Source organism: Bombina bombina, chromosome 4, assembly GCF_027579735.1.
Source record: "Bombina bombina isolate aBomBom1 chromosome 4, aBomBom1.pri, whole genome shotgun sequence".
In the NCBI taxonomy this organism is placed as follows: Eukaryota; Metazoa; Chordata; class Amphibia; order Anura; family Bombinatoridae; genus Bombina; species Bombina bombina.
This window is the reverse complement of record NC_069502.1, coordinates 33,828,651-33,850,489: the sequence shown is the minus strand read 5'-3', so window position 1 is coordinate 33,850,489 and position 21,839 is coordinate 33,828,651. Positions and strand designations below refer to the sequence as shown.

The window sequence follows — 21,839 nt, the reverse complement described above, 5'->3', positions numbered from 1 at the left end:
ATCAGGTCACCTAAATGGAAGGCACCACGGCTTGCAAAACCTTTCTCCCAAAAATAGCCTCAGAAGAAGCAAAAGTATCAAACTTGTAAAATTTGGTAAAAGTGTGCAGTGAAGACCAAGTCGCTGCCCTACATATCTGATCAACAGAAGCCTCGTTCTTGAAGGCCCATGTGGAAGCCACAGCCCTAGTGGAATGAGCTGTGATTCTTTCGGGAGGCTGCCGTCCGGCAGTCTCGTAAGCCAATCTGATGATGCTTTTAATCCAAAAAGAGAGAGAGGTAGAAGTTGCTTTTTGACCTCTCCTTTTACCGGAATAAACAACAAACAAGGAAGATGTTTGTCTAAAATCCTTTGTAGCATCTAAATAGAATTTTAGAGCGCGAACAACATCCAAATTGTGCAACAAACGTTCCTTCTTTGAAACTGGTTTCGGACACAGAGAAGGTACGATAATCTCCTGGTTAATGTTTTTGTTAGAAACAACTTTTGGAAGAAAACCAGGTTTAGTACGTAAAACCACCTTATCTGCATGGAACACCAGATAAGGAGGAGAACACTGCAGAGCAGATAATTCTGAAACTCTTCTAGCAGAAGAAATTGCAACTAAAAACAAAACTTTCCAAGATAATAACTTAATATCAACGGAATGCAAGGGTTCAAACGGAACCCCCTGAAGAACTGAAAGAACTAAATTGAGACTCCAAGGAGGAGTCAAAGGTTTGTAAACAGGCTTAATTCTAACCAGAGCCTGAACAAAGGCTTGAACATCTGGCACAGCGGCCAGCTTTTTGTGAAGTAACACAGACAAGGCAGAAATCTGTCCCTTCAGGGAACTTGCAGATAATCCTTTTTCCAATCCTTCTTGAAGGAAGGATAGAATCCTAGGAATCTTAACCTTGTCCCAAGGGAATCCTTTAGATTCACACCAACAGATATATTTTTTCCAAATTTTGTGGTAAATCTTTCTAGTTACAGGCTTTCTGGCCTGAACAAGAGTATCGATAACAGAATCTGAGAATCCTCGCTTCGATAAGATCAAGCGTTCAATCTCCAAGCAGTCAGCTGGAGTGAAACCAGATTCGGATGTTCGAACGGACCCTGAACAAGAAGGTCTCGTCTCAAAGGTAGCTTCCAAGGAGGAGCCGATGACATATTCACCAGATCTGCGTACCAAGTCCTGCGTGGCCACGCAGGAGCTATCAAGATCACCGACGCCCTCTCCTGATTGATCCTGGCTACCAGCCTGGGGATGAGAGGAAACGGCGGGAACACATAAGCTAGTTTGAAGGTCCAAGGTGCTACTAGTGCATCCACTAGAGCCGCCTTGGGATCCCTGGATCTGGACCCGTAGCAAGGAACTTTGAAGTTCTGACGAGAGGCCATCAGATCCATGTCTGGAATGCCCCACAGCTGAGTGACTTGGGCAAAGATTTCCGGATGGAGTTCCCACTCCCCCGGATGCAATGTCTGACGACTCAGAAAATCCGCTTCCCAATTTTCCACTCCTGGGATGTGGATAGCAGACAGGTGGCAGGAGTGAGACTCCGCCCATAGAATGATTTTGGTCACTTCTTCCATCGCCAGGGAACTCCTTGTTCCCCCCTGATGGTTGATGTACGCAACAGTTGTCATGTTGTCTGATTGAAACCGTATGAACTTGGCCCTCGCTAGCTGAGGCCAAGCCTTGAGAGCATTGAATATCGCTCTCAGTTCCAGAATATTTATCGGTAGAAGAGATTCTTCCCGAGACCAAAGACCCTGAGCTTTCAGGGATCCCCAGACCGCGCCCCAGCCCATCAGACTGGCGTCGGTCGTGACAATGACCCACTCTGGTCTGCGGAATGTCATCCCTCGTGACAGGTTGTCCAGGGACAGCCACCAACGGAGTGAGTCTCTGGTCCTCTGATTTACTTGTATCTTCGGAGACAAGTCTGTATAGTCCCCATTCCACTGACTGAGCATGCACAGTTGTAATGGTCTTAGATGAATGCGTGCAAAAGGAACTATGTCCATTGCCGCTACCATCAACCCGATCACTTCCATGCACTGAGCTATGGAAGGAAGAGGAACGGAATGGAGTATCCGACAAGAGTCTAGAAGTTTTGTTTTTCTGGCCTCTGTCAGAAAAATCCTCATTTCTAAGGAGTCTATTATTGTTCCCAAGAAGGGAACCCTTGTTGACGGAGATAGAGAACTCTTTTCCACGTTCACTTTCCATCCGTGAGATCTGAGAAAGGCCAGGACAATGTCCGTGTGAGCCTTTGCTTGAGGAAGGGACGACGCTTGAATCAGAATGTCGTCCAAGTAAGGTACTACAGCAATGCCCCTTGGTCTTAGCACAGCTAGAAGGGACCCTAGTACCTTTGTGAAAATCCTTGGAGCAGTGGCTAATCCGAAAGGAAGCGCCACAAACTGGTAATGTTTGTCCAGGAATGCGAACCTCAGGAACCGATGATGTTCCTTGTGGATAGGAATATGTAGATACGCATCCTTTAAATCCACCGTGGTCATGAATTGACCTTCCTGGATGGAAGGAAGAATAGTTCGAATGGTTTCCATCTTGAACGATGGAACCTTGAGAAACTTGTTTAAGATCTTGAGATCTAAGATTGGTCTGAACGTTCCCTCTTTCTTGGGAACTATAAACAGATTGGAGTAGAACCCCATCCCTTGTTCTCTTAATGGAACGGGATGAATCACTCCCATTTTTAACAGGTCTTCTACACAATGTAAGAATGCCTGTCTTTTTATGTGGTCTGAAGACAACTGAGACCTGTGGAACCTCCCCCTTGGGGGAAGTCCCTTGAATTCCAGAAGATAACCTTGGGAGACTATTTCTAGCGCCCAAGGATCCAGAACATCTCTTGCCCAAGCCTGAGCGAAGAGAGAGAGTCTGCCCCCCACCAGATCCGGTCCCGGATCGGGGGCCAACATTTCATGCTGTCTTGGTAGCAGTGGCAGGTTTCTTGGCCTGCTTTCCCTTGTTCCAGCCTTGCATTGGACTCCAAGCTGGCTTGGCTTGAGAAGTATTACCCTCTTGCTTAGAGGACGGAGCACTTTGGGCTGGTCCGTTTCTACGAAAGGGACGAAAATTAGGTTTATTTTTTGCCTTGAAAGGCCGATCCTGAGGAAGGGCGTGGCCCTTACCCCCAGTGATATCCGAGATAATCTCTTTCAAGTCAGGGCCAAACAGCGTTTTCCCCTTGAAAGGAATGTTAAGTAGCTTGTTCTTGGAAGACGCATCAGCCGACCAAGATTTCAACCAAAGCGCTCTGCGCGCCACAATAGCAAACCCAGAATTCTTAGCCGCTAACCTAGCCAATTGCAAAGTGGCGTCTAGGGTGAAAGAATTAGCCAATTTGAGAGCATTGATTCTGTCCATAATCTCCTCATAAGGAGGAGAATCACTGTCGACCGCCTTTATCAGCTCATCGAACCAGAAACATGCGGCTGTAGCGACAGGGACAATGCATGAAATTGGTTGTAGAAGGTAACCCTGCTGAACAAACATCTTTTTAAGCAAACCTTCTAATTTTTTATCCATAGGATCTTTGAAAGCACAACTATCCTCTATGGGTATAGTGGTGCGTTTGTTTAAAGTGGAAACCGCTCCCTCGACCTTGGGGACTGTCTGCCATAAGTCCTTTCTGGGGTCGACCATAGGAAACAATTTTTTAAATATGGGGGGAGGGACGAAAGGAATACCGGGCCTTTCCCATTCTTTATTAACAATGTCCGCCACCCGCTTGGGTATAGGAAAAGCTTCTGGGAGCCCCGGCACCTCTAGGAACTTGTCCATTTTACATAGTTTCTCTGGGATGACCAACTTGTCACAATCATCCAGAGTGGATAATACCTCCTTAAGCAGAATGCGGAGATGTTCCAACTTAAATTTAAATGCAATCACATCAGGTTCAGCTTGTTGAGAAATGTTCCCTGAATCAGTAATTTCTCCCTGGGACAAAACCTCCCTGGCCCCATCAGACTGAGTTAGGGGCCCTTCAGAAATATTAATATCAGCGTCGTCATGCTCTTCAGTATCTAAAACAGAGCAGTCGCGCTTACGCTGATAAGTGTTCATTTTGGCTAAAATGTTTTTGACAGAATTATCCATTACAGCCGTTAATTGTTGCATAGTAAGGAGTATTGGCGCGCTAGATGTACTAGGGGCCTCCTGAGTGGGCAAGACTCGTGTAGACGAAGGAGGGAATGATGCAGTACCATGCTTACTCCCCTCACTTGAGGAATCATCTTGGGCATCATTGTCATTGTCACATAAATCACATTTATTTAAATGAATAGGAATTCTGGCTTCCCCACATTCAGAACACAGTCTATCTGGTAGTTCAGACATGTTAAACAGGCATAAACTTGATAACAAGTACAAAAAACGTTTTAAAATAAAACCGTTACTGTCACTTTAAATTTTAAACTGAACACACTTTATTACTGCAAATGCGAAAAAACATGAAGGAATTGTTCAAAATTCACCAAATTTTCACCACAGTGTCTTAAAGCCTTAAAAGTATTGCACACCAAATTTGGAAGCTTTAACCCTTAAAATAACGGAACCGGAGCCGTTTTGAACTTTAACCCCTTTACAGTCCCTGGTATCTGCTTTGCTGAGACCCAACCAAGCCCCAAGGGGAATACGATACCAAATGACGCCTTCAGAAAGTCTTTTCTAAGTATCAGAGCTCCTCTCACATGCGACTGCATGCCATGCCTCTCAAAAACAAGTGCGCAACACCGGCGCGAAAATGAGGCTCTGCCTATGCTTTGGGAAAGCCCCTAAAGAATAAGGTGTCTAAAACAGTGCCTGCCGATATTATTATATCAAAATACCCAGATAAAATGATTCCTCAAGGCTAAATATGTGTTAATAATCAATCTATTTAGCCCAAAAAAAGTCTACAGTCTTAATAAGCCCTTTTTGAAGCCCTTATTTACAATCGTAATAAACATGGCTTACCGGATCCCAGAGGGAAAATGACAGCTTCCAGCATTACATCGTCTTGTTAGAATGTGTCATACCTCAAGCAGCAAGAGACTGCTCACTGTTCCCCCAACTGAAGTTAATTGCTCTCAACAGTCCTGTGTGGAACAGCCATGGATTTTATTGACGGTTGCTAAAATCATTTTCCTCATACAAACAGAAATCTTCATCTCTTTTCTGTTTCTGAGTAAATAGTACATACCAGCACTATTTCAAAATAACAAACTCTTGATTGAATAATAAAAACTACAGTTAAACACTAAAAAACTCTAAGCCATCTCCGTGGAGATGTTGCCTGTACAACGGCAAAGAGAATGACTGGGGTAGGCGGAGCCTAGGAGGGATCATGTGACCAGCTTTGCTGGGCTCTTTGCCATTTCCTGTTGGGGAAGAGAATATCCCACAAGTAAGGATGACGCCGTGGACCGGACACACCTATGTTGGAGAAAGGGTGTTACCATTCCCACATATAAGTTTTAACCCTTCACTAGGTATTTTAAACTATTACGAGTCAGTCTCTCACACATACATATAAGTGCCTGCCCCTGCTCTTAAAGATATCCTTACTAAGGATATACTGAGTCCCAAATATCTGCAGGTGTCTGATAAAGTGCCAAATCTCCACCCTAGAAGACAGAAAAGCACTTACCTGTACTTAGCCGTCCGGAAGGACGGCATGAGAGGAAGCCACTCCTCACAGAGGCCTGTAGAAAAAATAAAGAACCAAGTAAAACTACTCTGTCTTATTATACTAGGGCAGCAAAATGTTAGAAAACACAGTAAGGCCCACCTTACAAGTTCCTAACTGCTTTAAAGCCACCACTGCCCTACTGAAGAGACCAACGTGGAAAACGGCTAGACCCAGACTTGAGAAAGAAAAATCAGAGTAAACCTACTCCGGCTTGCAAATAGTTAAAATCTTGCTTGAAGTAGAGAAATTCAATTTTCTTCAGACACCAAAAACTTTACCTCCTCCTTGCACCAAAGGCAAAGAGAATGACTGGGGTTTGTAGGAAGGGAAGTGATACTTAATAATTTGGCTGTGGTGCTCTTTGCCTCCTCCTGCTGGCCAGGAGTGATATTGCCAACAGTAATTGATGACATTGTGGACTCACCATATCTTAGGAAAGAAATTTTATAATTAATTTCAGCTGTTTCAAGTATTTATGTCAAGCTGAAATTACATTCTTAATACATATCATATTTCTTGTTATAGCTGGGAGCAAGTTGCTGTCTAAATGTAGTAAGTTATTAAGAGAAAAAAGACGGGCTATAATTGTTTCTATCTTCCTAAGTGTATAATATTCACTATCAGTTAACCATTCCACTACAAATTTAACTAAACATGTTCAGTTATAATACCTTAGATTCAGTAAAACAAGACTACCAAACTTTTTTTTTTTTTTTTTTTGTGATAAAATGGCATTTTTTTTTTTTTTTTTTTAAATAATATATTTTATTGAGGTTTTAAGAAAAATAATACAAGCAAGTAATTACTTAAAACAACACACCAGACATGGAATTGACAGTTGGATATTCATCCTATAGCGTCGTCCATTAACACACATATTGCTTGACAATATAAGTACAAATTGAGCATTAAACCTCTGTTTTCTGATAGAACATAACCTCCTACACCATAACAATATATGAAATGGAGTTAAATTAAATTAAATTATTTCCCCCAAAGAACTAACGAGGCCTCTTTTGGACCTCCTGGTTTGCATTATACACTTAATGGGGGACTTTAAGGAGGGGAAAACAAAAAAAAAATAAAAAATAATAAATAGGCCACTCTTGGACCTAAGGATTGAAATAATATGATATCTTGTCAACCATGTGGATTAAGAGTTAAACAGTTTGATGGGACATAACAAGGCACTCTGAGACTATATAACTTGAATATGTCTATCAGGAGGCAAAGGGCATTAACATATAGAGTTTTAAGAGCAGAGGGGAAGTGTTTATCTGAAGCATACTTAGCTTATTTAGCACAACAAACTGATTGACTGCTAGGAACTTAAGCCTAACATAATTATTAGGGCATGTACAATTAATACAAGCAGTCATAAGATTGTTTCTGAAAAGAAAGAAAACTTTTTTTTTTTTTTTTCCTCCTTGTGTATAAATATAACGCGTCTGACCTTAGTTAGGGAGCAATCAGGGGACAAATACATATAACTAAAACTAACATAATGAAACAAAATAAGTCTAGAAGGGTGCCTAACTCTGTGTCAACTTTTCTATGGCTTAGTAGGGGCTCAAATCATTGTTGAAGGGGTCTGCAGACACATATGAGAGGGCATGTCAAACATCATTAAACACTATATAACTGAGTGGGAAACAGTATGCAAATAACACAAAGAAACAGTACAGATAATTCCTCGCTACAGGTCTAGCAATAAATGAAACCACCATTGCCATCATCAAATACCCCCAGAAAATGTTAACCGTGCAGTGAAATAATAACATGCACTGCAGATTAAATAAAAATAGTTCAATTACAGCATAGTCAATCTCCTAATAAGTGGGAGACAAATCTGTAAAGCATTCTGCCCCATATATATATGCATCCTCTGTCCCTCTAACAAATAAACAGTTTATGCAATCCTCATGAGCATTAGAATTTATGGAACAACTTCAGAACTGTACATATGTTAGCAGGTAAAAAGTGAAAAACTGAGTAGGTACTAATCTATAACCAAGGGGAATGTAGTAGCGTGTATAAATTTGAACCTCTATACAGGAAAAGAAAAAATAATAACTTAGAGACATGGTATGGGGGACAAGTGTAACCAGTATGTAGGCAGCTACATAACGATAGTCTGTTGTGAATATAAGATCAGATATTTAACTTAACATGCAATAACGAAGTCCTCTAAGCATCAGGCTAAGTTGCCATCATTAACCCATACAAAGGGGAAATTAAGAGTTGGTTACATGCTCATAAGGTGTAAGATACAAGCGTAGCAGTAAAGAGGTACCATAGTGGGTGATCGTTTGTAATGTCAGTTCGTGCCATAATTTGGTGTTTTACTGTACCATGTCTACTACAGATATCTGTGTGCTGTAGCAAACGTTCAGCCGACTCCAGCTTTGAAATGAGCCATTGTAGCAGATCTCAACGGTAGCGATCTAATGGAACTGTCAATTGGAGGGTTCAGTTTAGCTGGGAAAGTACCTGACCACCGGATCATGTAACGGCTCCTGTAGCAAATGCGTCCTGCATAGGTAACCGGCCTCAGCAATTGCAGCCTCCTCCCCATTAGGCCCGTCTCCTCCGACATAGACCAGCAGGTCTCGCTTGATCTCTCCGTGTGGGCAAAGCTCTGAGAGTATGCAGTCCCAGATCCCATGCGATAGCTGTCGAGAGCAGGCACCTCAGCAGCGACGGGCAGCACGGGCCCTTTGGAATCCGGACCGCCAACCTCAATCTGCTGAATCAGCCGCAGGACCTCTCCTTCCATAGAATCAGTCTCGCTACTCTCTGCGCGACCCGGTGCCGCAACTCTCCCCTCCAAACCAGCCGGCCGCTTCATCCGTTTGCCAGGTGGGTCACTCGTAGTCACAACCACCTTAACTGTGCTTGGGTGGGTTTCTGGAGTTGGGGGAAGCTTCTCTGCTAGATTAAATACGGGTGTTTGGATCGGGTCTGGAGTAGGTTTGGTGGGTATCTGTAGCGAAGGCTGCATCTCTCCCTTAGCGCTGGCACATGTGTCTTTCAGGGAGGCGAATTCCTCCCTGAATACAGCGCAAAGTTCTTCAGAATGGGCATCAAACATGGCTTTTACTTCCCTCAAAAACAGCGTAGTATCCAGCGCCATTTTAAATATATAGTGCGCGATATTTGAGCAGATGTGATATGTCCCTTGTCACGTAAATTAATAGAATGAAAATTCAAACTGTAGTTATGCTGTAATTTTATTTCTCCTTGGTCTGCCACACAGGGCATTGGCCACACAATAGGTGCAGCGGTGGTGAGGACAAATGAGGCTTCGAGTGTAGGGGAAGGCCTCAGAAGAATAAGTCCGGTACTGAGGGCTAGGGAGCCGCACCATAAACCAAAACCCCAATTCCTGGGTCAGGGTGCCTTCAGTCGAGTTTCCCCACCTTATGAAATAGCTTGTCGCCAGTATTTCAATCTAAATTGAGTAAGAAGTGGTGGATGAGCCAGGAGCTGAAGCTCAGTGCGACCATTAAGATGGCCGCCGCCCGGAAGTCCCCCGACTACCAAACTTTTTTATTTGATATACAACTAATGTCTCACATCTATCCAGCAGCCATCACTGTAATATGTAAATATGCTCACACAAGCATATTTAGAGACATGCTAGATCTGCTGAGACCAATTAATACAATCATTAGTGGTTACTAAATAGACACAGACAAAGTGATTTAGGAAAAGAGCATTTTATTCTCTACTGAGAAGTTGGATTACAAATAAAAGAGAAAGGAAAATCACAAAAAAGTCAGGCAGTTCTGTCAGTGCACGCTCACAGAGAAACTTCTGGCTCAAGCAAAACCCTTTTTGCCATCAGACCAAGCAGTTTACAGAAAGTGAAGGATATAGGGATGGGCCCATTAATAAGGCCTCTGCAGACTACCAGCCCTTAATAAGGAATAGAAGATTCTCTGTAATTAGAGTTATCCCTAAATAGTAATGATTCCTGCAGTGTGAACATCTGATGTGTCGCCATCTTCAAGATTACCCAGATACTGTAATAGACTGTCAGGCAATAAATAAACAGGTCTCTTGCATCGGCTGCAAGTGGAGCCAAGGATACTGAATTCAGTAGTCCATATTGGTTTCATCACTATCGTAACACTCGGATGGAGCATCTGTGCCAAAAAATCTGTCCCCAAAGTTACCTATAATGAAGAGAGAGAACATATAAGTTTGTGACATCCACTTTGAAAAAGGTTGACAGACAAAAGGACTATGTGTGACATGAATTGTATACCTCGCCTGCAGGGTGACACAGTGATAAGTACAGGGGGGAGCTATACAAAACAGTCTGTACCTCCCCTGCAGGGTGACACAGTGATAAGTACAGGAGGGAGCTATACAAAAACATAAATAATGCTTACCTGATAATTTCATTTCCATCTGTGGGAGGAGAGTCCACTGCTTCATTCATTACTTGTGGGAGTTAAGAACCTGGCCACCAGGAGGAGGCAAAGACACCCCAGCCAAATGCTTAAAAACCTCCCCCAGTCCCCTCATCCCCCAGTCATTATGCCAAGGAAACAAGAAACAGTAGGAGAAATATCAGGGTATAAATGATGCCAGAAGAATAATATTAAATTTAGGTCCGCCCATCAGAGAAAACGGGCGGGAGCAGTGGACTGTCCTCCCACAGATGGAAATTAAATTATCAGGTAAGCATAATTTATGTTTTCCATCTTAATGGGAAGAGAGTCCACTGCTTCATTCATTACTTGTGGGAACAAATAACCAAGCTCTAGAGGACAATGAACGAACAAAACTGGAGGGTAAAAGGATGTGGACCCTATACTGAGGGCACTACAGCCTGCAGAACCTTTCTCCCAAAAACAGCTTCCGCCGAAGTAGGGATGACCAAGTAGCCGCCTTACAAATCTTCTCTACAGAGGCCTCGTTCTTAAAGGCCCAAGAAGAGGCCATAGTCCTAGTTGAGTGAGTCGTAATTCTCTAAGGAGGCTTATGTCCCGCTGTCTCATAGGCCAAACGGATAACGCTCCTCAACCAAAAAGACAGTGAAGTGGAAGAGGCCCTCTGCCCCCTAAGCTTCCCTGAATATACCACAGACAAGTACGAAGTCTGTTTGAATTCCTTCGTAGTCTGAAGATAAAACTTCAAGGCCCGAACCACATCCAAGTTATGAAGCAACCTTTCCTTTAGACGGAGAAGGGTTAGGACACAAAGAAGGAACTACTATTTCCTGATTGATGTTACGATTTGACACCACCTTGGGAAGAAACCCTAACCCAGTGTGAAGCACAGCTTTATGTCAGGGTATCTGTGAATGTCAGTAGATAATACAAATATATATATATATATATATGATAAAATAAGTATGCAATCTATCAAATATTAAATTTGAGCATGCTTATTTTATTGCTGAATACATTCTGTGTATTGCAAATCTGAGGTCAGACATAAGATGCCTTGCTGATTACACATCAGACCCCCTCCCCACTCAATATGCTAAATTAGATTTACTCAGATCAAAATCTATGTATAATAAAAGCCCAGATAGGTAATGACCCCATGTGGAGATCACAGTCACACTGTCTGCAATGACTCTTTGAAACTTATCCTTTGAAGCTCACAGGAAGGATGAAACATGGGCCTGGTAATTACCCAGGCCAGGATGCATCCTGGGGTGGTGGAGACATGATTCTGTACATAAAGTCAGATAAGCAAACAGACATTTTGAGGATGTAGTAATTAGCACAGGCCTGTTAATTGCCCCTGAACCTCAAAGACAGATCATGCAAGCTAGCAGAAACGCATCTTAATTTTAAAGTACAACTTATGTTTAATTTTCAGTTAAGGTATACCTCAGTATTGTATAAAAATGTATATTTGAGGTTTTGAGAAGAGATACCTGACAATTACATATTAGATAAGTATTTGCTGAATTTAATAAGTAGCTACATAGTCAATTAAAATGCTTTATATGTTTATTTCAAGAAAAATACATTTTTCTGTTTTCCAGAAATCTAATGAACATTACAGGGAAGAATTGATGTGAAGATGAGGGTTCTAAATAAGATGCTATGAGTTGACATATAGATGTATCATAGATTTTGAGCCCATGTCTTGGACACTGTTGAGACATGCACTAATAAATAACTATAATGCTCATGTATAACTATGATATAAGATGTGACTAGGAAATTAAATATGTACCAGTATATCAAATGAACTGATATACAGAATAAGTCAGACAGACATATATTTTTTATTGATTAATACTACTAGTCCCTCATAAAAATGCAACTTTAGAGGCATCTTCCAAAATGTTATGAGAAATATATCATTTTTGGTATTGAGATGGTCAGACAAAGTGGCACTATATGGTCCCAGGTGTATTGATCATGTGATTTGTTGATGCTGGAAATTGTATAGTGTATTTGATAAACATTTTCTTTTAGATATTAAACTGTAGCAGTATTGGATGGTGAGACTGCATTTTTGGTTGTCTGCTGCCATCTAGTGGTTTATGCAAGAATTACAACCAAAGGGAATTATAGTATCAAATAACCATATGTTCCCAGTAAGCCAATCAAATGTTAAGCTCGGAGGGCCTATCACAGACAAACTTCGTTAAGGGCCTATCAAAATACAACTGCGTATCCAAAAGGTTCACCAATGATTAGAATAAAAAAATTTGGGACTTACATTATATAGTCTTTTGCACAGAGGAAAAAGGGGGGGGGTTGATGCTGCTGAGTTTTAACTCTCCGAGTTATCTTGCTGCCTTAGTTTACAGAAAGCAACACTGGGCCTAAACCTTTTATTCGCTAAATTGCAAATACCTTGCTTATTTATGAGGTGAACTGGACTTATATGAAAAAGCTGAAACCTCAATTTGGTTTAGCTCGTAACATATAAAAGGGTTGTTTCATACTTTTATATTTAAATCAAAGGTATTCTGTAGCTATAGTTTAATTGAAGCTGGTGATTTAAATGGGCACTTTGTATTTTAAGTTCATGTTCATAATCCTGTATAGTTTAGAACTAGTCATATTGATGCTAAGTAATCGTATTTGCTAGATAAAGGTCTTTTGTATTTCATATCTCTAAGTCAGGCTTAGTATTGTAAGTAAACCTCTCTGGTTTTTATTAAGTTATTAGCAGCTTTTGTGAGATATTTCAAAATTGGTTATTGTATTTAAATCTCTGATTGTGGTAAATTAAGTAGAGTACATTTGTAATCCATATTGGTCATTGAATTAGAGTTATTGGCTAATTATAGAAGATTCTGGTATTTTATTGTGATATTTTTATGTTATTCATTGAAGTAAGGTCTATTTTAGAGATAATATTCTTTACAAAGTAAATCAAAAATATAACAGCATAAGTGTGTATAGTTGATTCATAATCTATTCTAGTTTCTATATAAATATATTTCAATGCGTTTATAAATTTAACTAATCTCAAGAATTTAGGAATAAATATTAATCTCAATTGTTTCGTATATACATTTTAATTGGAGGTTATTTTAAAGAATAATAATAAATTGTATTATAACCCTGGTATATATTGACACTTATCAGCGTGAAAAACCAGGTAAGGGGGCTCATATTGTCAGGCCGCTAACTCAGAGACTCTGCGAGCCGATGCAATAGCCAGAAGAAATAGAACCTTCCAGGAAAGAATCTTAATGTCAAGCGCATGCATAGGCTCAAACAGAGCCCTCTGCAAAACCTTAACAACCAAGTTTATACTCCAAGGAGGAGCAGACGTTCTAAATACCGGTCTGATTCTGGACAGAGCCTGAACAAATGATTGAATTTCAGGAAGCTCTAATAGCTTCTTGTGTAACAGAACTGATAAGGCCGAAATCTGTCCCTTTAAGGAACTGGCTGCAAGACCCTTATCCAGACCATCTTGAAGAAAAGCCAGAATCCTTGATACCCTAATCTTGTGCCAGGGATATCCACGTTCCTTACACCAGGATAAATAGATCATCCACACCATATGATAGATGCGACGAGTCACCGGTTTCCTGGCCTGAATGAGAGTATCAATCACTCTCTCCAAGAACCCTCTCTTGGCCAAGACTAGGCATTCAATCTCCACGCAGTCAGATTTTGGTGGAGAAAAGGACCCTGAACCAGCAGATTTCTGCTATTGGGTAACTTCCATGGAGGAGACAACGACGACATTCCCACCAGATCTACAAACCACGTCCTCCATGGCCACAACGGAGCAATCAGAATGGTTGAAGCTTGCTCCTGTTTGATGCGTGCCACCACTCAAGGAAAAAGTGCAACGGGGGAAAATGTGACTTAGGTTGTACTCCAAAGGTATTGCTAAGGCATCTATCAGCACTCCCTGGGGATCCCTGGACTATGACCCGTATCTGGGAGATCTATCACCAGCATCCCTCATCTGTTGCAGATCTCCGAAAATAGTAGAAAATCCGCTTCCCAATTGTCCACACCCGGAATGTGGATCACTGAGAGCAAACAGCTGTGGGTCTCTGCCCATTCCAGAATCCGAGACACCTCCCTCATGGCTAGGGGGATTCTCGTTCCCCCCTGATGGTTTATGTATGCCACCGAGGTAATGTTGTCCGACTGGAATCTGATGAAAGGGGGCGACCCCAAAAGGGGCCAAGCACTTAGAGCGTTGAATATTGCTCGTAGTTCCAGGATATTTATCGGTAGGGTTGACTCCTCTTGAGTCCACCTGCCCTGTGCCCTTCTGGCACCCCAAAAAGCTCCCCATCCTGATAGACTTGCATCCGTGGTCACAATCTCCCAGGATGGTATCAAGAAGGATGTCCCCTGGGACAGCTGTCCTGGAGGGACCCACCAAGAAAGGGATTCCCTTTGTCAATTGTCCAGAGAGATCTGCTGGGATAGATCTGAGGGATCGCCGTTCCATTGTCTCAACATGCATAACTGCAGAGGTCTGAGATGGAACCTGGCGAAAAGAATAACATCTATGCTGGAAACCATGAGCCCGATCACCTCCATACACCTGGCCACAGATGGCCTTGAGCAGGTCTGAAAGACAAGACAGCTGGATGCAATCTTGGAACATCTCTGATCTGTCAAGAATATCTTCATAGATATGGACTCTATGATCGTACCCAGGAACTCCACCCTGTTGCTGGGAACCAGAGAACTCTTTACCTCATTTAACTGCCATCCGTGGGATCGAAGGAGAAGAGTCCTCAAGTGGTCCTCAGTGAGACTGCAGGACGGAGCCTGGACCAGGATATCGTCCAGATAAAGAGCCACCGCAATACCTCTGGCTCTCGCTACAGCGAGCAGCACTCCCAGAACCTTCGTAAATACTTCTGGGGCAGTCGCCAGACCGAACGGTAGGGCCACAAGCCGGAAGTGTTGGTCCAGAAAAGTGAATCTTAGGAACCTGAAGTGGTCCTTGTGGATTGGCACTCCTGTACATCTCTCTCACCCAAGTCTCTGCACACAGAGATAGTCTTCCCCCTATGCGATCCAGAGACAGATCGGAGGACGCCCCTTCATGCTGACTTTGTTTCGGCTGGCTTCTTGCTCTGCTTGGATTTGTTCCAAGATTGAGCTGGCTTCCAAGATCCCTTGGACTGCTCGGTCTTCGCAGCAGGCTGCTGGTGTTGAGACTTGACCAAACGAAAGGGACGAAAAGTAGAGCCCTTAGCCTTATTCTTCTTAGCCTGCGGAAGGAAAGCACCCTTGCCTCCCGTGACCGTGGATATGATAGGGTCCAGGCCTGGACCAAAAAGAACTTTCTCCTAAAAAGGAAGGGATAGTAATCTAGACTTGGAAGTCATGTCAGCAGACTACGACTTTAACCACAGAGCCCTGCGGGCTGGAACAGAGAAACCTGATGTCTTGGCATTCAGGCGAATAACCTGCATATTAGCATCACAGATAAAAGAATTAGCTACCCTTAAAGCCTTAATCCTTTCCTGTATCTCCTCGAGTAGAGTCTCCACCTCGACCATAGCTAACAGTGCTCCAGCCACCACAGCTATCGCCGCTGCCGGTAAAAAAAACAAACCCTGTGAGATGAAACATCTTCCTCAACATGGATTCTAATTTTGTATTCATGGGTGCACCAAATGTAGCGGTACTCCGCTAGGGGGTCTCCCTTCCTCTCTCCAAACCCAGGGGTGGCCACCGGATAGTGGGACCAGAGATATAGTTGCTGAGACCGGGGTCAAGCCAGCGGCTGTATCTCCCCCAGCTGGGCTGGTCTCAGTGGGCTCCCAGGCAGGTAGCGTCCCCTCTGCCTGTCTGCTTCTAGGCAGGACTAGATCCCTCTGCCTCACTGCACATTTCCAGCAGGTAGCGTCCCCTCTGGTTTCTTCTAGGCAGGAATAGATCCCTCTGCCTTGCTGCTCCTTTCAGGCAGGTAACGTCCCCTCTGCCACACTCCTTTCTTCAGGTAGGTATTGATTCCTTTCCCTGCACTGTCTTTAAAAAAACAATTGGGGCTCACAAGGCCAGCTCTTTGCATACAGGCCCACAGACTCTGTAGCAGGTCTCTCTTGCAGGGAGAAGTGCAGCCAGAATGCAGGGTGAGAACCTCTGCAACTGGTATACCTGAAAGAATCAGACAGGACTACCTGTTCCAAAAGGAACTACTACTATTGCTTTATTTCACTCAGGACTAGCTTTTACAAACACACCATTAAGCTTATGGTGACACACACTCCTTAAAATAAGCATAGAAAAACATATAGGAAACAATATAATAAAGCAATATAACTTTGCCAACAGGATGGAGGATTTAGGTAGTTCTAAACAGTAAAAATAACATTTATCTGTTGGCATATTCGCTTATGCAAATATATGCAAATTAGTCATTCCTTCTCCTGTGTCCATTTTGGTGATGAGCTTGCAACCAATAGATGGCGCTGTTATGATGTTTTTGGGATAGTTCAACCAATAGATGGCACTGTGTCACACATTGTCCATGTATGTGACTAGGGAACCGTCACAGTGGGCTCCTTAAACGATGAAGTATCCTCGAGGGGAATAGTCGTACGCTTAGCGAGCATGGAGATAGCTCCATCCACCTTAGGAATGCCCCCCATAGCTCAAGCTGAGAGTCCGGAACGGGGAACAGCTTTTTAAAAGAGGTAGAGGGAGAAAAGGACGATCCAAGTTTCTCCCACTCATTCTTAATAATAGTAGCCATCTTCACGGGAACTGGGAAGGTCTGAGGCACCACCCTGTCCTTGTAAACCCTATCTAGCTTAGGGATAGAAGGTTCTTCCAGAAGTTTCAGTTCCGGGAACCTCCAACGTAGCAAGCACTTTCAGTAAAAAAGCGCAAATGCTCCATCTTAAACTTAAAACCTGGCTCCTCTGCAGCCGGAGGTCTAGAAGACGCCGATTCCGTCCCAGAGAAAGCACCCTCCGAAGAGTTGGAGAGGTCCTCATCAGCGGATAATCTATCAGAGACATCCAACGGAGTAGAAAACCCCTGGGACGGAAGGTCCTGTCTTTCCCGTTGCAGGGCGTGGTAAGGCATTGAAGGAAGCAGAGAACACTGTCTGCAACTGGGCAACGGGAATCTGGCGGCCAAGGGGCCCCTCCCACGGGAGGATCAGTAGGGCCCTGGGGAGCTGCATGTGTAATCTGAGATGAATGTAGGGAAATGCACCTCGCGGGACGGAGAACCCTCAGAGGTGGACGGCTCAGTAGTACTAAATATCCTATTCTTTTTAGATATTGCAATCTTATCAAAGCATGTGGAACAACCTGCACCTCCTCACAATAAACACAGGTATTTGATTTGTTATCATAGAGTCTTTAAATAAATCTGAGTTCACCATAGCTTGCGACTTTAATACGGACTAGATAGATTAAATGGCACCTGTATACACCAATGGCCGGGGCACTCACCACCTCCTATGACCCGGACCACAGAGAAACCGTTACGTCTCCCGCAATTGTCAATCAGGAATAAGTAAGTTGAAGAGGCCACACCCGGTCACATGGAGTGCCATGCAGGACCGCCCCTGCACTATAGAGAAAACACGCCAAAAAAAGGGCGCTCCGATCTTCACATGACTGTTCACACATTGCAAGAGCCTCATCTCACACACGAAGAAGCATCAAACACAATAAAGATATGCATAAATCCCCCCTGTTCAATAATCTCTCTTCCAGGGATATTAACCATTGATTCTATACAGATAAAAGGAGACACACTGTGACCCTGTCTTCTTATGTTATCATATGTGTATTAATGAAATGATCTTACCAGAATCTGTTCCATGGAACAGGAACACGGCCCTTCAAGTGTGACAGGTTAGTAGCATCGCTGCTGACATGGACTTGAGTGCATAAAGCAGGTAGTGAAACTCGTCAACGCTGATTGCTTAAGGAGCTGTTAATCATGAGTCAGGATGGTTTCGCAGAAAGACTCTCCCCTGCATCTCCGGACTCTTTCACCCATGCTCTCACTGAGAGGCTGACAGGGTTACTTAAAACAAAATTTATGCTTACCTGATACATTTATTTATTTCTTAATACAGTGAGTCCATGGATCATCTCTAATTACTATTGGGAATATCACTCCTGGCCAGCAGGAGGAGGCAAAGAGCACCACAGCAAAGCTGTTAAATATCACCTCCCTTCCCTCCAACCCCAGTCATTCGACCGAAGGAAAAATAGAAAAAAGGAAGTAACACAAGGTGCAGAGGTGCCTGAGGTTTACAACACAAAAAACTGTCTAAATAAACAGGGCGGGCCGTGGACTCACTGTGTCAAGAAATAAATAAATTTATCAGGTAAGCATAAATTTTGTTCTTTCTAATGACACGGTGAGTCCACGGATCATCTCTAATTACTATTGGGAATCAATACCCAAGCTAGAGGACACAGATGATAAGGTAGGGACAAGACAGGGAACCTAGTATCAAATTTATAGAATTTTGAAAAAGTGTGATTAGAGGATCAAGTTGCAGCCTTGCAAATCAGTTCCACAGAAGCTTCATTTTTGAATGCCCAGGAAGAAGAAATAGCCCTCTCTCAGGAGGCTAATGTCCAGCAGTTTCATAGGCCAAGCGAATTATACTCTTCAGCCACAAAGAAAGAGAAGTAGCTGTAGCTTTCTGACCCTTGGGTTTCCCAGAGAAAACGACAAACAAAGCAGAAGAATGGCGGAAATCCTTAGTTGCCTGCAAATAGTATTTCAACGCACGCACCACATCTAGGTTGTACAGCAGACGCTCCTTATGAGAAGAATGATCCTGTGACAACCACCAAAGAAGAGAGTCTCTGGTCTCTTGATCCAGATTTATCTAAGGAGATAAATTGGCATAATCCCCATTCCAATGTCTGCAGCTGCAGTGGCCCGAGATGAAAGCGTGCAAACGGAACGATGACCATTAATCCAATGACCTCGATACACTGAGCCACTGATGGCCGAGGAATGGACTGAAGTGCTTGGCAAGTATTTAGAATCTTTAACTTTCTGACCTCCGTCAGAAATATTTTCATGTCTATCGAGTCTATCAGAGTTCCCAGGAATGGAACTCTTGTCAGTGGAACTAGTGAACTCTTTTCTATATTCACCTTCCAACCGTGAGTTCTTAGAAAAGCCAACACGATGTCCGTGTGAGATTTGGCTAGATGGTAAGTTGACGCCTGAATCAAAATATCGTCCAGATAGGGCGCCACTGCTATGCCCGCGGCCTTAGAACCGCCAGAAGGGAACCTAGCACCTTTGTGAAGATTCTGGGAGCTGTGGCCAACTCAAAAGGGAGGGCCACAAACTGGTAGTGTTTGTCCAGGAAGGCGAACCTGAGAAACTGGTGATGATTTTTGTGGATAGGAATGTGAAGATACGCGTCCCTTCAAGTCCACGGTGGTCATATATTGACCCTCCTGAATCATCGGTAAAATTGTTTGTATGGTCTCCATCTTGAACGATGGGACTCTGAGAAATGTGTTTAGACATTTGAGGTCTAAAATCGGTCTGAAGGTTCCCTCTTTTTTGGGAACCACAAACAGATTTGAGTAAAACCCCTGTCCCTGTTCTAGTTTTGGAACTGGACAGATTACACTCATGGTATAGAGGTCTTCTACACAGCGTAAGAACACCTCTCTTTTTGTCTGGTATACAGACAAACTTGAAAGATGAAATCTCCCTCTTGGGAGAAAATCCTTGAATTCTAGTCGATTCCCCTGGGTCACAATTTCTAATGCCCAGCAATCCTGAACATCCCTTGCCCAAGCCTGAGTGAAAAGAGAAAGTCTGCCCCCTACTAGATCCGGTCCCGGATCGGGGGCTGCCCCTTCATGCTGTCTTGGTAGCAGCAGCGGGCTTCTTAGCCTGTTTACCCTTATTCCAGGTCTGGTTAGGTCTCCAGACTGACTTGGATTGTGCAAAATTCCCCTCCTGCTTTGTGGCGGAGAAGGAAGTAGAAAGTCCACCTTTAAAGTTTCGAAATGAACGAAAATTATTTTGTTTAGCCCTCATTTTAACAGTCTTGTCCTGAGGAAGGGCATGACCTTTACCTCCAGTAATGTCGGAAATGATTTCCTTTAGTTCCGGCCCGAATAGGGTCTTACCTTTAAAAGGTATAGTTATAAGTTTAGATTTTGATGACACATCAGCAGACCAAGATTTAAGCCATAACGCTCTACGCGCTAAAATGGCAAAGCCTGCATTTTTAGCCGCTAATTTAGCCATTTGAAAAGCAGCATCAGAAATAAAAGAATTAGCTAGCATGAGAGCCTTAATTCTATCCAAAATATCATCTAATGGGGTCTTAACCTTAAGAGACTCCTCTAGAGCCTCGAACCAGAAAGCTGCTGCAGTAGTAAATGGAACAATGCACGCTATAGGTTGTAGAAGAAAACCCTGATGAATAAACAATTTCTTTAGAAGACCCTCTAATTTTTTATCCATAGGATCTTTGCAAGCACAACTGTCCTCAATAGGTATAGTTGTACGCTTAGCTAGGGTAGAGATAGCTCCCTCCATCTTAGGGACCGTTTGCCAGGAATCCCGAATGGTGTCAGATATGGGAAACATTTTCTTAAAAGTAGGAGGGGGAGAGAATGGAATGCCTGGTCTATCCCATTCCTTAGTAACAATGTCCGAAATTCTTTTAGGGACTGGAAAAACATCAGTGTAAGTAGGAACATCTAGATATTTATCCATCTTACACAATTTCTCTGGTGGTATTACAATAGGGTCACAATCATCCAGAGTCGCTAAAACCTCCCGGAGTAACAGGCGGAGGTGTTCAAGCTTAAATTTAAAGGACATCACATCCGAATCTGTCTGAGGTAACACATTTCCTGAATCTGAAAGCTCTCCCTCAGACAGCAATTCCCCTGCCCCCAACTCAGAACACTGTGAGGGTACATCGGAGATGGCCAATAAAGCATCAGAGGGCTCAGCATTTACTCTAATACCTGACCTACTGCGCTTAGCCTGTAAACCTGGCAGTTTAGATAATACCTCTGTAAGGGTAGTAGACATAACTGCAGCCATGTCTTGTAGGGTAAAAGAATTAGATACACTAGAAGTACTTGGTGTCGCTTGAGTGGGCGTTAAAGGTTGTGGCACTTGGGGAGAATTGGATGGCATAATCTGATTCTCTTCAGACTGAGAATCATCCTTAGACATACTTTTATCACTTAAAATATGTTCTTTGCAATGTAAGGCCCTTTTAGTACATGAGGGACACAATGTAAGTGGGGGTTCCACAATGGCTTCTAAACACATAGAGCATTGACTTTCTTCAATGTCAGACATGTTGAACAGGCTAGTAATAACCACAAAAAGTCTTGAAAACACTTTATTTAGTGAAAAAAACAACAATCTGAAAAACGGTACTGCGCCTTTAAGAGTAAAAAAGGGTACAATTTTTCCCAAAACTGCTTTAAAACGTTATAACTCTCAAAATTTTAGCATATATGTGTTTTATCATGTACCTTGAGATTGCACCACAAGGGACAGTTAACGTTACACAAAACGTTATTCAAAAATAGAAAATAAACCCCCTGCACCTCGCCACAGCTCTGCTGTGGCGCCTACCTGCCCTCAGGGGTCTGATAAACCTCACTATCACTTCATTAGGCTATGTCTTCAGCTTAGGCCCACCGGAGATGTAGCTTGCTGCCTGCATCTGAAAATCAACTGTGCAACTGAG

General features: G+C 43.0%; 1 protein-coding gene across 4 annotated transcripts in view; it reads right to left on the bottom strand.

Moving 5' to 3' along the window:
- Positions 1–9,390: 9,390 nt before the first annotated feature.
- Positions 9,391–21,839, bottom strand: part of LOC128655873 (uridine-cytidine kinase-like 1) — a 226,687-nt gene continuing 214,238 nt past the window's right edge. For all 4 annotated transcript variants that reach the window (XM_053709457.1, XM_053709456.1, XM_053709455.1 and 1 more), the window contains one exon: positions 9,391–9,865. In XM_053709457.1, the coding sequence (XP_053565432.1) occupies positions 9,786–9,865 (80 nt within the window). In that variant the 3' untranslated portion in view covers positions 9,391–9,785. The remainder of the gene's footprint in view (positions 9,866–21,839) is intronic.